At 44.5% G+C, this 17,948-nt stretch overlaps 1 protein-coding gene across 5 annotated transcripts in view; it reads right to left on the bottom strand.

Annotated features, from left to right (window-relative positions):
• The window catches only part of LOC119387837 (histone deacetylase complex subunit SAP130-A), a 61,703-nt gene that overhangs the window by 26,513 nt on the left and 17,242 nt on the right, over nucleotides 1-17,948 (bottom strand). For 2 of the 5 annotated variants that reach the window (XM_037655367.2, XM_037655370.2), the window contains 8 exons: nucleotides 17,077-17,174; nucleotides 14,955-15,126; nucleotides 13,121-13,303; nucleotides 11,758-11,850; nucleotides 11,505-11,664; nucleotides 7,512-7,643; nucleotides 4,791-5,079; nucleotides 3,233-3,402 (listed from right to left, as the gene is read on the bottom strand). In XM_037655367.2, the coding sequence (XP_037511295.1) occupies nucleotides 3,233-3,402; nucleotides 4,791-5,079; nucleotides 7,512-7,643; nucleotides 11,505-11,664; nucleotides 11,758-11,850; nucleotides 13,121-13,303; nucleotides 14,955-15,126; nucleotides 17,077-17,174 (1,297 nt within the window). The remainder of the gene's footprint in view (nucleotides 1-3,232; nucleotides 3,403-4,790; nucleotides 5,080-7,511; nucleotides 7,644-11,504; nucleotides 11,665-11,757; nucleotides 11,851-13,120; nucleotides 13,304-14,954; nucleotides 15,127-17,076; nucleotides 17,175-17,948) is intronic. The other 3 variants (XM_037655369.2, XM_037655371.2, XM_037655368.2) reach the window with 2 other exon arrangements.

Raw genomic sequence — 17,948 nt, 5'->3', positions numbered from 1 at the left:
GATTTTTCGGACGATTTCGCGGTCCCCAGGTAGTTCGAAAAATCGGACAAATAAATAGCTCGCCATTAGCATTGCAAAGAACGTGCCGTCTGTTGCCGAATCGTTTTGCACCGTGCGCTGCGGAGCGAGGGGTCGTAAGTTCAACTCCCGGTGACAGAACTTTTTCTTCTAGTTTTTTTTCCTTGCCATCTGATAGTCTATATTTTACGTCATTTCCGTGATGGAAATACATCAGTGGAGCCGTGGTGGACCCCGGCATAAAACACTTTCGTGTTAAAAATGTACTCGCAGGCCTCCAGAGCCATTTCAGATGTGGCTGTAATGATTTGGTGCTTGGGGGGAACAAGAAGGCAGATATTCATTTTTTTCGTACTACAGTTAAACCTGCCTATAACGAACCTCCATACAACGAATTCCTCGATATTATGAAGTTTTTCTGTTCCCCGCTGTTACTCCGTAGAACCATGTATTTGCGACCTCTATGTATCAAAGCGGCAGCGGAAGACACCCTTGATATAACGAATCTTCGCCGCCGACAACCTAGGGATTTTGCCCCGAATTCTGTCATTTTGGCACAAGCAGGCACCGCATGCATCTTCTGCGGTTGCCCCGGCGACGACGGAGCGCCAAGCGGAGGCGCTGCGCATGGCGCTCTCGAAGCCCCGGCGACTGCGAGGTGAGAGCGAGCGCTCGTTTGTGTGTGCTGGTGTGCGTGAGACAGACAGGCGAGGCCTGCGCTCCTGGAGCCAGCTTTCTTGCCGCCGCAAGCGCGTGCATAGGCGTACCCCTCCACCCCCCTTCTCCCTCCTTTCAAACCTCATCCAGCCGCTCGCGGGTGCCACCACGCTAACCGTGCTGGCTTTCTTAAAAATAAAAGATCGGTTTTTGCGTTGGCAGCGCCACTCTTCGGTTGTTGCAGTAGTCTCTGAACTGCACTTCGTTAACATTACATCAGGTGACGCCACTAAAAAATATAAATCCTTTCTCCGTGTCGTTACGCTTCGAGTTCATGCCGCATATGTGGGGCCGCACCGCATATGGAGTTTGCTCTTTTCACGCGTGCGTGGTTTCACTGCGCGCGCATGGAGCAACCCTTGACGATGTGTAGTTTTTGTGATATTTTTTAAATGCCGACCATTGTGTCGTCACTACCGAGGATGCGTCAGATTAGGCGCTGGTGGAAACTGTCCGGCGACAAACGGCGACAACGATGGATCTTTGGAGGTCAACTTGTCACTGTCGTCACGCACTTTGCCGTCGTGCGCCGCGCCACGGGTTCACGAGATGGTGGCCTCCGAGATTGGCTCCGGCAACGCGCTGTCGCGTTGCCGGAGCCAATCTCGGAGGCCACGGCTAGACGATGATGGAGAAACATTCTACTGACGTCCTATGAACGTTCACTATTGTTATCCCTCACAAACAAGCAATAGAGCAAAATAAGGCAGTTTTGTGTCGCTAAATAATTTTGGGTGAGCTGTACCTTCAATTCCCCTTGTGTTTAATTTGTGCGTTTTGTTTTCGGAACTCTCGTGCTGAAGCTGGATGTAACGAAAACCTGTTTTATAACAACATTTTTCGGGAATTTGTCAATTTCGTTATATCCAAGTTTAGCTGTACTGCATACCTGGTTTATCGGATGATCTTGTGGTTTCTAGGGGTCCTCAAGAATTTGGCATTAGCTGTAATCATGTTTCCCAGAAAAACTCTGACAATGCATGTTGCAAAGTACAATGACAAATGATATGGCAAGCGGTGTTTTTCCCATCAGGCATGGCACTGCGGTTATTAGTACTATCATTCCACCACAGAAATAGCAACGCTGCTTTTTTGTGTCCTCAGAACAACGCAAGAATTAAAACGTTGACATTCTTGTTTTAAAGAATATAAAATGTATGGCACAAGCATACAACACCAAAAGAAAACATCTTTAAAAGCACGCTATTCCTGGCAAGAACATAGCACACTAGAAAGTCTGCATTAATGGAGCCAATGAATGAATATGCTTCTTCGTTCTGCTGTGCACACTCTTTACGTCTGTCTCAACACAAGACAGAGACTGGCTTTCAACATCACATAAATGACTCGCATGTTCAATAAAGTTTTGTAACGATTGCACCGGCAACTACTGCATTCAAAAGGCACAGAATGATGCCTAATGACAAACAGGACCACTGTTTTTGCTTTATATTGCATCATTAGCTCAGAGATGCATTGCAGACATTGTCCCTGAAAGTTGTCAGCGCAAGCATTTGTTCTGTTTTTACCAGCAGGACATACAAGTTTTGGACTTGCCGTAAGCGCACTCTCTGTTCCGCTGTCCGTGTTCACCATGGTTTCATGTGCGTCAGGCCATGGCCTCTGAAAATGGCGGGGCAGCAGAAATCGTCGTCAGTTACCGACAGCCACACTTCCTTCGCCAATGTGAGAGATGCACTGTCACGTGCCTTCAAGCATTTCCCAAGCCAAACGATGAGCCTTGAGGTTGGGAGAGACAGCACTTCCTTTCTCTGCAAACCCTCCTCTTCTCTGTACAATCCTGCCACGAGCATCCTGGGTCACGCGCACATTTTGCTTCAGGTAGTTGGAAAGCTGGTTTGAAGAGCAAGCTACAGATGGTATTCCTCTCCACACAGCTACGTTTTCCAAAACACTCCTACGTAGGTTTGTTTGGCGGTATGCGGACAAATGTTACAGTACGACGTGTCATGGGGGTTGCTCCTTTTCTCTGGCTGGGTTTGGTAGCTGCCTCAGAACGTCACAAGCAGTTCAGACATTTCTAGCAGGGATGCCCCGTAACTGGTTGCCAGCGACTTACTGGAAGCTGGAAACGCCATGAAGATGTGGCATAGCCCAAGAGTTTGTGCTTGCGATGCAAAAAAACAAAAAACAAAGATGATGAGCCATCACCATCGTGTAAATGAATAACCACACTGAACACATTTCAAGCGTACTTTTGACCTAGAATTGGTATGTCTAATTGCCGCTGCATAATGAGCACATTATAATTAGGGCTGAGGTTGGAAGGAAAGGGACAGCTGCTGCAGAAGTCGCAGCAATCAGCTAACTCGAGGACTGCACCACACTGAAAGGGAATATTCTCGGCAGTCCGTTTCGCCTCCTCCCCCTTCAAGGAGTGACCGAACACATGGTGTGCTTAACTTCACTGACATACAGCGTACCATGGATGCAGCCGAGAACTTAGCAAAAGGAGACCAAAAGCAGAATCACTCACGGCTGGGTCGCGCTGATGCCACGGGAAAGACGGGTGTTACACCTGCTGGAGTAGCTGCTGCATATGGATGCATTGTAATGGTGGCACCCTGGATTGGATAGGGCTCGTACAAGTATGTTGCCGGTACTGCATATGATGGTGTTGCCGCTGCTCCCTGCAACTGTGCCGGCCTGAAAATGCAAGAAATACTGGTCAAACTTAGGTCACATAGTTTGCTCACTTACTTGCACCAGGAGCTGCATCGAGGGATCACAGTGGAGAATTTCCTCAGGTGGCACAACAATAATAACTGTGCTTTAACAAAATGCGCTAGCATCACATTTGTGCTACCCATCTAGTCTATATATTTGATGGCTATGAGGAATGAAAGCAAACAGCGATGATGTTACCTCCTACAAGTCTTAATAGAAATGTCAATTGCTTAGTCAATCAGACTAAACTGAATAAATGAAATGGATGTGATTTCAGTCGGCAAACAGATGAAATCGCATAAATGTGGGCAATAAACGAGCTAATATAAAGCAGTTACCCATTAAGAGATTAGAAACCAGATAGACATCACAGTTTTTGCGAGTGCAACTAACAGGAACCACACAAGAAACAAAACTAAACTTATTGCCATGTGCCCATACACAATCAAATGTTCACACATAGCCAATGTATCGGCCTAAACAAGCCTTTGAATGGAAACTGACGTTCAATACTGCAAGCGAAAAGTTCCCTGCATCCCTGTATAGTGACAGCACTTGCTGCGCAAGAAAGAGTTGAAAAAGTGGAATGGTTTTGAAACATAAAGACTGCACCGTGTGAGCATGGCATCGACCATTTGGGTCTTGTTCACAGTGCCATGCATGACAGTCCTCGGCTGTTAAAGGGTTAACAGGCCAATTTAAGCACTCTACGTAAAGTGCATGATTAATTATACTGTTTTAAACATGCACATCACTATCAATCGCAGCACACTGCTAGGTCGAGTTTTCAGCCACCTCTGTTTCGGGACGTGGCACTGTTTCGGGACATCACTTGTGCGACAGATCTGTTCGGCTATTTTTGTGCTTGTATGGCAGGAGAAAACTTGAGTGCCTAAAAGCTGCACTCTGAAACACTCCGTGCCTCCTCCAACGGTGATCTGCCAAAGGATTGGAGAAAGTTTTTCACCGAACAGTTTTCTCCGACTGTTTGGGGAAAAAGCTGAAGAAGAGTGGCGCTTGGGAGAAGGGTCACCTTTAATTGCCCGTAGCTCCCTCGATACAAGGTGCTCTGCTTAAATTATGGTGTGGATGATCTACTCTAGTTGTAGCCTAACTGCTTACATAATACCAAAGAGCTGTTTCGGGGGCCTGTACAGACCAGATGGAAAGCGGATGTGCAAACACGAGAGCATCTGGAAATGCATTAGCTTAGAGCCATTCGACAGAACTACAGGTAGATCCCGCCAACAATTCAGCATTCTCAGCGCATCCAGTAATGCACTTGATTTGAAGCTGAATTCAGCCACCCAAAGATGCATCATAAATCACCCGGATTGCTTCTTTACACTTGCAACTCCATTCCTTACCTGTCTGTCCGGGTGTCGGAAATGACGACAGTTGCCGGCAATGCTGATGCAGTTGTCGGTGCGTTGCTCGATGCGGAGGAAATGGTTGTGGCGAGGTTTCTCGCTGTTGCACCAGTCACAAAGAGGTTTCCCGTGGGCTCCGACACCGTAGCCGTTGCCTCCAGACCACTGCTGGAATGCATGCCTGCTGTAGATCCCACCAGAGACGTGGGCCCAAACACCTTGGTCCCTGGCACATAGCGTCGATCGTCTTTGGAGGCATCCTCAGAGCGTGTCTTTACAACCGAGACTGCACGCCAAGGTAATGCTCAATAACAAGAACAACTACCACAAATAACCACAAGAAACAAAAAAAGGTGCACACAGAACATGGGGACAGAGGCAGCAATGACACAGCATAGTATCTAAAATGCACCAACAAGCCCAGACCTCTCTCATCCAGCACACCTTAGGACACTGCTTACGGTGATCTAATGTTATTACTACAACAGACTCTCCAAAATTCAAACTTTTGGTTAATTCAAATAAATTTCAAAGTTTTGGTTGGCCGGCTATGATATCAATGGATCCTAAAGCCACCCAATTCAAACTGCTCCATTACATAAATTCGGTCAATTCATACTTTTTGCTTGTTTATTCTGGAAAATATCTGCTGCATTTGTCGCTTTTAGCTGAAGATTTGCATTTTATATCACTAACAGTTGCAAATAAAGCTGATTGCACGCCTGCAAAGCGGCCAAGCTAGCAAAACCGTACGCACAAACAATCACGTGTTGAAGGAGTACCGACACGAATTTTGGAAATTTTAGTGCTGTTGCTCTAAAAACACTGCTGTTGAGAACCCTTCGGAACGCATTGAATATATTTTCAAGGGGGAAGCTTCTCTCAAAATTATTTTTTTAATTCTTGATTGATTTTGTTGAAACTTGCTGAGCTTATGTATACCTGCGTGCTGGTTTCGAATGTGCAATTATTTCTCCAGCACAATACGTAGGTTTCAAAAAGGTCAAACATTTCATGTGCATTTAGCTGGGCATGATTTTTCATAAACTAAAAGAATTATGAAGTAGATCAGCATGTAACGATAATCTGAAAGAAGAACTGTATGCAAGTAAACAAGAATGGATGTTCTAAATTTATTTGAACAATTGTTATGATATGTTTAACATTTGTGAGTGGAATCCCAGACTGATGTGGACTCACTCATGAATGTTCAACATACCATAACTTTAATTAAAATTGGTTTCGAACATCCATGCACTTAAAGTAAAAGAGTTTCTCATAAAAGCTGGTACAGCTATAAGCATGATGGTTCAGCCAGCAGGGCAATGATGGTTAGTACTATACGGATTTGCCCAATGTGTGTCCTTATGATTTCAAGTGGCTTTGCGACATTACAAATTTTATCATTTTCAACAAAATACTTCATCACAAATGCAACATTTCCCTGTGATTATGCCTGACACCACAAGTCTTACTGCTTTATGCATTTATAAACCTATAGATTACTTTAAAAACTGGGCTAATAAAGGCAGCTACACTACAGTAGATAAAGATACAGGAAAGTCATTAAGCTCCCAAGCACTGGTATCATAAAAATTCAGGTGTGCTAACCATCATCCACAAAATAGCTGAACGATTGGCATCAGCAAGTCTGCTACGGTAACTTTATAAATTTCCATCAGCTGTAAAAGCTATTCATGTACAGAGCTAGTACTTCATAAAGTGAAAGTTTTTCAAGAGTCAGCTATTGGTGGTGCCAACGCATAAAAAAATGGCACCACGTTTCAGTGATTTCTTTGGCTCTGAACTTATTATACACAATAGCAACACTGTCCCACTAAGAAGACCCTTATGATTTGTTTTTAGCTGCGAAGCACCTTAGGGGCTCGGCTTGTCAGCGTCGAATGTCGTCACGGTGTGTCATATAGTCATGTTCCATCATAAAACAAGCATGCGCCACAAAAATTAGGTAAATCTCACTACTAGCCATCGGTCCACTAAAAATGAAGAAGGCAACAGTTAACCCAACAAATAGCCAACAAGGTTAGTGGAGCCGAAAGATCCTTCCATATGCCATAGGGAACTGAAACCGAGCATGTAGGGAAGAAGAAGAAGAAGAAGCACCACCTTAGGGTAAGCTGCATTTCGATGCAGTTTTCTGATGACGTTAGTGGAGCGGAGACACTCTTCCCTATATGCCTGGTTTCAGGTTTGGCACCACTAGTGCCTCATCAAAGAAATCTCCCTCAAAACACTGCATGCTTTGCCCCTCCCCAGGTTTCTTGTTAGTGGAGCTGAAACACCCATGCCTACATGCTTCGCACCTTTTCCATCACATAACTGTGCTTATCCACTACAGGGAAGTGTGTGACAAGAAGCATACTTCAATATGAGCATAGGCACCACCACTTTAAGAGTCTACAATAAGTGCCAAACCTCGCAGTAATGCTGCAGTAACGTGGGCTCAAATATCAATGGCTTCAGTTGTGAAGATGCTATCCTTTCCTTTGCCCTCTGGTGGTAATGAAGCTAGGGATAACAACATGACCTGACAATGACGAATCGTTGTGTGTTGTTGACAATGATGGCAGTCATTATCAGTGTGACAAGGGGGCACAAATGAATCGGGAAGATAATGCAAACCTAATATTGAGCATTTATTTGATGACATAAAATTTAAATTGTCTGAAGCTTTCCTAGCAAAGCTATCTCACGTACCTGTTGGCACAGACATAGTAGGTGGATGAATGGCCACGGTCGTCGTTATCGGGCGAGTCGCTGATCCTGCAACTTGGACACTTGTTGGTTGCACTGCTGGAGACGCAGTGGTTGCGAGACGTGATGCGCCTGCTGCATGGTTAATACAAAAAAGAACAGAAGGAATCATCTTACACTAAGCCTGTGCAAATATTTGAGCGCTTCGAATATTGTAACAAATATTATGGTAGTATTCGTATTTGCTTATGCATGAATTTAAGGGGGACACACCTTGTGGAAATACAGTCGAACACGGATATATCGAACTCGAAGGGGATCGCGAATTAGTTTGATATATGAAAAATTCAATATAAAAAAATACAGGCCCCGAGACCTTACCAGTGGCGGATGATAACCTACAATCGGTGCATTCAAGAATGACAACTAATTCCACACACACGATGCAAGAGAATGTTTTATTTGCGCGAAAAAACATCGCTTATCTTGGCCTGCTTCTTCGTCTTCGAAATGAAATTGAAGACGCTGGCCTCGATCTTAAGGAGGCTGTCCAGGTGCGACAGCCCGGTTCACTCCATGTCGCCGCAAAAACGGCGAATCGAGCCGAACGCTGCCGCCACTTCAGCGGCGGAGTACGCGCTTGTAGCCGTCGCCTCATCCAGATGACCTTCGTCGCCACTTGAGTTGTCGGCCTAAGCATCCTGGGTCCCTGCGACCGCAGCTACAATGTCCTTGTCAGCGAGGCTCGCAACAGCCTGAACATTGCAGTCCGCTTCCTCAAAATCGTCCGCAGACACTTTGGGTGGAACAGCAGCCGGGAGGAGGGATGACAACTCGTGAAATGCGTCGTCTATGCGCTTGTCGTCACCGTCTTCACTGGTTTCCGCAGGTTCCACCGTCACGAAGCCTGCCTTCCGGATGCAGTTGACCACTGTGTCCGTCTTCACGTCTCGCCAGGCGCCCGTCACCATTTGAACGGCACCAAGCAGGTCAACCTTCAGCCCACCTTGAAGGACTTGATGATGCCCTGGTCGAGCAGCTGCAGCTTCGCTGTCGTGTTGGCCAGCAGAAACTTCAGCTCGATGTTTTTGAGCTTGCAGGGGAGCACGCACGCAAAAGAGGAATGTGGTGGTATGCGACAACTCACGGAAGTGAACTCTGCCAACAAAGCACTCGCGATCAGTCGCGATGGCTACTCGGGCACCCGGGCTACCTGCGAGGGCAGCAGCAACCTACGAAAGGCGCGAGCTGTGGTTGGCTGAGCAAATACGAAAGGCAAGGCGCGAGCTGTGTTTGGCTGATCAAAACTCACAAAACAGCAACAAAAAAAAATATAGAAAGAAAAGGCGAAAGGAGGAGGCCGCCGGCTCCTTCGTTACTGCTCTCTGAGTCGACGGTAACGCGGAGAAAGCATGAGAAGGAGAGAGAGAGAGAGAGAAAAAAAGAAAAAAAATGCCGTTCCGCAAGTTGGAGAATGCGCCGAAAGGAGTACAGTCTGAGCCCTCTCGCCCTCATGTTTTTCGAGCTTATTGGGTGTCGGCTGAGGTGCCGTGCCGCGAAGGTCGTGGGGCTCAGCGAGTGCTGAAGCACGCCTTCCAGCTCGCGCGGCGTTCGATATATCCGATGGCGGGCAAAAATACCGTTCGATATAGACGTGCAAATTTCTATACTTTTACGCAGGATTTTCAAGAGGGAGTTCGATATAGCCGAAAATTCTATATATGTGGGTTCGATATATCCATGTTCGACTGTATTTGCTCTATTTTATGTCCAAACCTGATGAAACTAAATAGACTTGTTTAGGTTTTCGTGCTGATTTCAAATATGCAATAATTTTTCTTGTAGGTAAAATGGTTTACGGTATGCACAAAGCTGCCTCTCTATTGTTTCCGGAGACAACAGGAAAAAACCGTCTAACAGAAAGTGCATATTATCAGACAGCTAGATACTACTACAATATGCAATAAGTACAATGTTGCAAACAGTTTTCAGATCACATCATAACTAGTCATTCTGCAGATGATAGAAATTCAATGTTTGTACAATGAATACCATAAAGAAAAAACAAAATCAAATGTAAAATTTATGAGCAGAAATGAGAATTCTGCTCTCAGAACTTCGTGATACACAGCTTGGGCTTTATGTTAAAAAAGTAATTACAGCTGTAGCTGTTTTAGATCATGAGATTATCACTCGTTCAAGCTAAGTGACCCAAAAATATTTAACATTCAGCTCGTACTCGCTGCACAGATTTAAACTGCGGATGAAATCCTAATCTTATAAGACTTAAATTAGGCTTTGCATGCGAAAGAATAGCTGTAGATCTCAATAATGTAATAAAGAAAAAACACTTTTTTCTTCAATGATTTTTTTTCGGTCTCCAGAAGCCACGTCCCCCCCTTAAAATTTCTGATATTTCAAAGCATTCGAAACGAACGAATAGATGCATTTTACTACATGTGACCTGCCTGAAAAGGTGGTTTCACTAGTGTGGGGCCACTATGTCATGAAACCACCTATTCAGGGGAAATCTGCACTGTTGCAAAGCTGCACCTGCATATTACATGCAACCCAATTAGTAACTTCTTTTATTGGGATAACAATTATATGGACACTCTCGGAAGGTTTTTGTCGTCCCTGTCATTTTCCGTATAAAGCCCAAATCAATAACATCACCCTGCGCATCGCATGTTTTACACACTAGTACAACCGGGCAAACGCTGAGGATGAACGCGGCTCAGCATACGTGAAATGAGCTGGCCATCTCCACCGCACGGAAGGTGCACGCGATAACATCGCCACGTGTTCGAGGCCTGCCATCGATGGCTCCTCAAGCGAACTTTGATCAAAAGGACGCAGTCACAAGAGCAGGCACGCACGTTATCTCGACAGATGTCAGTCGACGACTCGTATACGTGCTGTGCTCTCATCACTTCGCGCTGAGACGACAGACAGCACAAAAACCGCTTTGCCCCCTGGAGCAGCCGTATTCGCTTAAACCAGTGTTTGCATATAGCAGTGCAAGATCGGATCCAAGAGAGTTAGCTGCTAGCCTGCTAGCCTTACTTTGTTTAACACTCCAATTTGTTGCTACTGCATTCATTGCTGTGCCCTTGCAGCGAAACTGTTATATTTTTTTTTTTAAGTTTAAAACCGTGCAAAACTGTGTCACACAGTCTCATACTGCCATGGTAAATTTTAAAACGTAAAGTACGTTACCACTTATGATTTGCACCCTGCTACTATTCAAGTCGGCTTCAAAATTATGTGATACTATAATTACCATTCGCTTCGACTTTGCTTTGAAACAAACAAGTGATATTCGTACAAGCCTACCTTAGACCATTTTTAAACGTGTAACTTGAGTAGAAGTTTTGCAATAGCAAAATTCAGCACAGTGAAATCAGTTTGTACATTTAGAGGGCACTGTTCCCTAAGGGCGTACTTCATCCTTTACAAGAATGAAAAGCAAACAATATAGACAAAAATGATCACACTCGCTTTACCACAGTCTTTGTACTAACCACTAAATGACACAAACCAACATGAGCAAGATCATGCAGTCATGGCTTTGGCTCTCACAGGTTAAGCTTAAAGGCGACCTTCGAGGCAGGTCCTCCTTGCATTCGTCTGCCCACATTTGATCATCCTGGTAACAGTGAACTAACCATTACTGCACTAACTATACCACTGGCCACTGACGATCACTAGAGAAGTGCTGGCATCTACAAACTTAGCTTATAAAAAACAATCAGGTGTGGCAATAAAAGAAAACAACATCACAGCAGCTATGAAAGAGGCAACTGTGCATGCCTAGCTGCTTAAAAGGTTCGTAATGTAGACTACCTAGAAGAATGGAATAATTAAAAAAAGAATACGAAAAGTTCCGATAAGGATTGTTAATTTCTTACAAGCAGATCTTTACCACACATCCAAGTTCACCTAACAAGGTGACACTACGTTACGCTAACTTTCAGAAGCAAATTGACCACTGACCAAGTCTGTTCTGGGGTATTCCTATGCTTGGTGCTGTGGATGCTGGTGCCACGGACAGGGGGCTCTTGTTTGAAACCACCGTGAAAATCGGGTGAATGCCTGAGCCTCCAGTCGCCAGATTGGAACCATGAAGAGATGCAGGCTGACTTGTTGCCACCACCTACATGAGGTATTCGCATTGATGCACAGAACCATGATGAAAAACAACAATCATAAGCCCGCACTGAAGACAGCAGACAAGTTCTGGACTAACCTGTGGTGCCGACTGTACTGCAGACGTGGGAGCTAATGTAACAAGGGACATAGTGCCCATGTTGCTTCGGATGGGCACACTGGGCTGTACAACCTGCCAGACAAAAAAAGAGGGGGAGAGGGAGGGGAATGCATGATACAAAAAAAGAGACACCCGTCGAAGCAGAAAACAACAGAGGCATTGCCAAGATTTGAGATTCCTGCAAATACAGCTGGGCATAGTGCTCCTGCCCTCGAACTTCATCCAGCCTCTGTATCACTCATCATAAACATTGCATTATCTATATTTATTGCACTACAAAATAAAGAAGTACGTGCATCACCTTTGCTTACCCACCAAAATAAAGCAGGCTATTGGAAATGTTGACATAAAATAGTATGTGGGCAATTGAGGCTGACACAGACATCTCAAAGCACATGAGAACAGCGGTGGTAATGCCAAGGGCACCAAATGACAGCAGCTGAGTTTCCCTCACAACCCAGTATAGTAGTTCATCAGACATGTGCGCTGCAATGAACAGGCTTCTATACTGAATATGTGAATTTTGTCAAATCATTTATACAGAGGTCAACCAAAGGGGACAGAGAATACCTTGAAATCGACTACTTCAAGCAGGTAAGTGTCTTGACATGTTTTTTAAATAAGCGTTTTGCGCTTATTTGCATTAAAGATTACTATTACTACTATTGCAGGTCTTGCAAAGTTAAAATGCAGTAGAATATTGTCACGTGGTCGTGACAGCGAAAACGGCAGTCGGGCTATTAAAGACTTAACTTTTTTATTCAGGCAAACCTGTGCCCGGGAAACGAAAAGTTAAAACTACAAGCAATACAAGCTGTACATTGATAGCGGCGGACGGAGCGGCGGCCGTCGATAATCTGGTCTGCGGTAAGGCGTGGTGGTATTTATGCATGCGGCATCGAACCTTTAAGCCTTGTCCCCGGTGGCCGCGTTAGTTCTATATTGAACTCAACTGTTCGCGTTTGCGCGCTCAAGCCTATTAGAAGATTCTGCAATTATCTGGAAGGTTCCCAGACATTCGGGTGCCAATTGCGCAAGGCAGTGGTTATACGTGTAACGGACCAGTTACATAAAAGTAGCGAAAGAAGTGCGCGTGGCATTATAGATAAAGGGAACTCGCTTGAACAGAATTGCTGCCTAAACAAAACAGCTGCCCATAATTTGGTTTCTTTTGCATATATGTGTCGCACTCCCACACATCTTTCTCATTAAACTTAACTACTTTAAACGGAACATATTTTCCCAGTCTCCTCAAGTTCTGTTTAATGAGATTGTACTGCAATGAGCAGATCGGTTATGCATTTCACAAATGAAGCTGCTCTGTCATTCCCTGGAAACTCACTTGTGCATGAGGTGACACAATGGTGGCCCCACAGCTAGCGGTGCTGCTATTGCTAGTTGTGAGAGGTGAAGGTGATGAAGGGATAACTGCAGAATGGCCTGTTGTGCCTGCGGCGAGACCAGGCACCGCTGTATACTGGACGGTGGCTGGAGATGTGTTGCACTTGAACGTCTTCTCGGGAACCTGTTGGTTTATGGCAAATGAGAAGACATTCTGTAGCACCACAGATATTCTGCACCTATGAAAGCTTAGGAGATATAAAGTTGGGTAATCATTTAGCTTTATATATAATTGTTGGGGTTTTACATCCCAAACTCACGATATGAAAATGAGGGACGCCGTAGTGGACGGCTCCGGAAATTTCGACCATCTGAGGTTCTTTAACATGCCCCTAAATCTAAGTCCATGGGCCTTTAGCATCCTCGCCGCCATCGAAAATGCGGCCACTGCGGCCGGAATTCGATCCCGCGACCTTCGGGACAGCAGTCGAGCACCTTGACCACTACACCACCATGGCGGGTAATCATTTAGCATTCCAGATATTTAAGTGAAAAGAAACAAAAGCTTATCAGATGCTCCTCAAACTGATGAGCTGTGAATGTTTGCTAATTAATAATCTAAGTGTACCCTAAAAACTCGAGATTTCTGCATGAAGCTCGCCATCATCCCAGAAGAGATGGCATCCCAGCTGCAACCGCTTGATGTGTCTGTAAACGAACTGTTGAAAGATCACATCGGATGCCTATATATAGAGTAGATGAGGTTCAGAGGGCCTGAAGTGACTCTAGCCGGAAGGCTGAGACGAGCTTCTTCTGCAATGCTCTGCTGTTGAATCGCCAAAGCTTGGGCCTGCATTTCCGAGGAGCACGTCCGTCGCGTGTTTATGAAATGTTCGGTTTTGATCGCACTTGACGGCATGGAAGACAAGTTTTTATGAGACGGTATTTCCAACAAGGAACTTTCAGGAGGAAGTGCAACGGACAATGATGACTAAATATTGAAATGCTATGGAAAAAAAACGCTTTCAGATACCGCTCACCTCAGGCTATATACGGATAAAACCTGTTTTTTTTTTTTCCAATTTTCGCTGTCTCCAAATTACAGCTCAGAAAATGTATATGCAGGTCTGAGCTATATGCAGGATTTTATGGCAATTCTGCACACTCATTAGTAAGAAACATTTACAGCTCTTGGGTGAACTTATTTCTGTAATCTGCACCCTGTCGCAAAGCTGGGGAATGAAAGAACACTAACTAAACAGGAACATGTTGCTAGACGGTGTTCAACACGCAAGGCAGCTGATGTTGAGAAGAAGGAACAGCACCACTGGCCGCTAACAAGCATCTCACAATGATGGTGCAATAAGGAGTATCACTAGTGAAATTACAGGTGTCACACTCGATGGTGCAGAAGACAAGACCGTTGGGAAATCGTCCGTATTAATCAGTATACAGTGAAATATTTGGTAATGCCAGCTTAATGTTTCCCGCTTGTTCCACTCAGACCATTACACATCGCAGTTCAGCAGGAACATAGCATGCTTGTATAGCGCACGTGTACCCGATATTCACACCAGCAACAGAAGGCAGAACACGGTCTTCATTTTGCTACCATGGCAATTGAGAAGAGCGTTGACAGTGCGTACACTTTGTGTCATTTTCGCACCCAAAAGCATTCTGCATCTCCAGACGCCCTCTGGCCCTTCGCGCACAAGCTGTTTATATGGCGTCGGAAGCATAATAGCACGACGGTGAAAACATGCCTCGTATGTTCATACAATTGCTATTTCAATGAAAAAGAAACAAGGCATGAGTGTGGAACTTGGGTGACATACCTGATGAAGGCTGTGCACAATGGGTTGGGTGACGTGCAGAGACTTGGCTACAGAAACCGAGGGGTGGCCAAGTGTAGTCCGTGCCAAGGGTTCTAAGGAGCGTCCCGAGGCAAAGCCAATCTGCACCTGACCGGCTCCTCCGTGCGAGCCAGACCTGGGCACCCCATATGTTCTGTGAAGGCCATCATTGCATACGCCCTTATGTACAATGAAATTCTACCTGAACACAGCCAAGCTCACGGCCGTTTCAGGACAGCATTTACCAGTTAACTCGGACGCCGAAGACATATTAGGGTTATTGTAGCACGCTCTTGTGTTTAAAGGGGTACTGACACGAATATTTTCAGCTGTCGTTTTTTTGCGTCAAATGAAGTGTCAAGTTCTCAAGAGCCTAGAAAAAGTAGTGCTAAGCGCGAGTGTGCCCTGAAAAAGTAATTACAGTATGGTTTTAAAAGCTAGTTTCGGTTCGTACTGTACCCTGACGTCACAACATGGTATGAGCCTCTCGTCACGTACTCTCACAATAATATATAGTGACGTTTCCACGGCCGCTCCGCAAGAGGCCGTTTTGGAAGTTTTGGTGACGCACAAGCGGCCATCTTGGAAATTTTGGTGCCTAACGTCATCACAACTAGCCAGACTGCTGCGTGAAGTCACCAGAATTTGTACTGTAGCCTGACGTCAAGCTAGTGTCGATGTCAGCAGCTGCTCCACGGAAAAATTGACTTTAATACCAAAATAAAATATCTTATCAGCATTTGCTGAGCTTCACACTTGCTCAGAGCCATCTCTGCATATAGGAGATTTGTATGGCAGGGTAAACTCGCCTTCGAAAAAAGGTGTCAGTACTCCTTTAAGGTACACATAGTCGAACAAAAGACATCTGATCAAAAGGGAGAGCAATACTCGAACCACAGAAAAAAAAAAGCAACAGTTTTGGGAATTTTTAGGCAACTACACTGAGGACATTCCAGGACATCTGCAAATGCACACAAAACTGCAGTGTTCTCAAGGGACATAGATGTGATTTATTGTGTGAAAAGATAATTACTATGAACAGGCCTCCCTCCAGCTCATAAGATTTCCTGCGGTATATACACTGTAAATGACATGCACTGACAACAGGACAGGTGTAAGATATAACCTTTAAGCATTTGTTCAAATATCTGTAGGGGTGCACGAAGGTTTGAAATTTTTGAATCTGCACTGAATAATGCAGATTCGAAATACTGAATATTTTTCTCATATAGTATTTCAAAAATTCAGCGCCGGTAGGAAAACTCCAAAGGAACAATACACTGGAAGAGCAAGAGATCATTTTCTTTTGTTTTAATTACTTGATTACCAAAATACATGCAGTTCAAGTTTTTACAGCACTATCGAAGCGATATCAGTCGGCGGACAAAGGCACTTTTACTTTAAACTCGAGTGTCTCCGAAGTGAAAGCATCCTCAATCAACAATTATCATCATGAGATTCACGATGAAGTTGGTCCATGAAACATTAATTTTGAGGCCTTAGTTTTATTATTTAAAAGCTGGTGACAAAGTACCACACCGAATACTGAGGTAACTGCTGCATTCCCCCTACAAATACACAAAATATCTTGAAGGCTCTCATCACTTCTGTGTACGAGTTTACCTCAGTTTACATAATTGTGGAATTTTTTTGCCAGTTAAAAGTGACTGCAATGTTCCTTTGTCAAAATGGTTGCCTTACTATTAGCAACTATTCGAATATAGTATTCGATTCATATTTGATTCGATTCTAAAATTCTCTGTTCACACAACCCTAAATAGTTCTGGGGCGAGTAAATGACAGTGATGCATAAAGCAACAGTACCAATGGTTATCAACACTAATGGTTATCAAAGAAGCACTCTACGTACATATTCAAGCCCGTGTGAGTCACATGCCTAACTATTGCAGACATATTTTAAATATGAAAACCAGGGCAATGTTAGGACAGATGCTCACAGCTTCAAACACATCCACGTGCCAGTGAACAGCCCATAACAGTTAGCAGTATGAAATTATGGTGCACGGAAAGGAAGGAACAAAGAAAGAAAGAAGAAGAATTTTCAAAAGCAATGTTCTACATCTGCATGTAGAAAGCTGCTTACTTCTGCAAGTCCATCACCTGCGCCATCGACAAGCCCGCTGATCGAGGCATGGATGGAAACGCCGCCCTAGCAGGAACCAGCCCCGCTGCCCGTGCCTGCTGTGCGACGTCACGAAAAAAACAAAAGAATTACAGTAACTTGACACTTCCAAGCCCTCAGAACACAAAACAAGATAAATACAGTATTAGTAACAAAGAATGATGAATGACAAAAGCCTGAAGTGAAAGCACCATGCATGCGTAACCTACGCACAAGTACGATTGCTCTACAATGATATGGCAACAGAATGAAGATATGCAAGAAACCTTTCATCGCTAATTACTTTGAATTACAACTTTCAATCATGGCCTAACCAATTAACTGCACCAGTGTCATACACAACAGCCCATGTGAGGAAGTAAGAGTGCCTTCTCATTTGTCGTCTTGAGTCCAGACTGGAGATACTTTTTAGGTCAGCCTCCCAGGATACTTCTTAAGTCCTTTCAAAATTCTGTCAAATGTTTGGAGGAAGATTTTTCAGTGCAGAAATTACGAAACAATGCACTGTAAGGCATCACACGGTGGTGAAAAGGTTTGTTATCCAGCAATGCGACTAGATCCACCGGCGGACCTTGATGTCTTGATTTAGCAAAGCCGTACTGCAGTGAAAATAAATCACTAAAGGGTAACAATGGATTGGGCTAGACTAACGGATCATTCTTTCCTAGTACTCTCTTCAGTTGTTTGGCAGAGAAATGTGGCTTGTTAGCAAGGAGCTGCTTCCCTTTGTATTTCTTGTCAAGGCCACTGTGCCAGCAACGTCAGCACAAAATCTCAAATTTTGAAGTGTTCTAGCATATTCAAGACCTCAACTTCTTGAAAAGCCTATAAGA

This window comes from Rhipicephalus sanguineus, chromosome 3, assembly GCF_013339695.2.
Source record: "Rhipicephalus sanguineus isolate Rsan-2018 chromosome 3, BIME_Rsan_1.4, whole genome shotgun sequence".
In the NCBI taxonomy this organism is placed as follows: Eukaryota; Metazoa; Arthropoda; class Arachnida; order Ixodida; family Ixodidae; genus Rhipicephalus; species Rhipicephalus sanguineus.
Note: the sequence above shows the minus strand (reverse complement) of the source record. Positions and strands in the feature narration are given on the sequence as shown.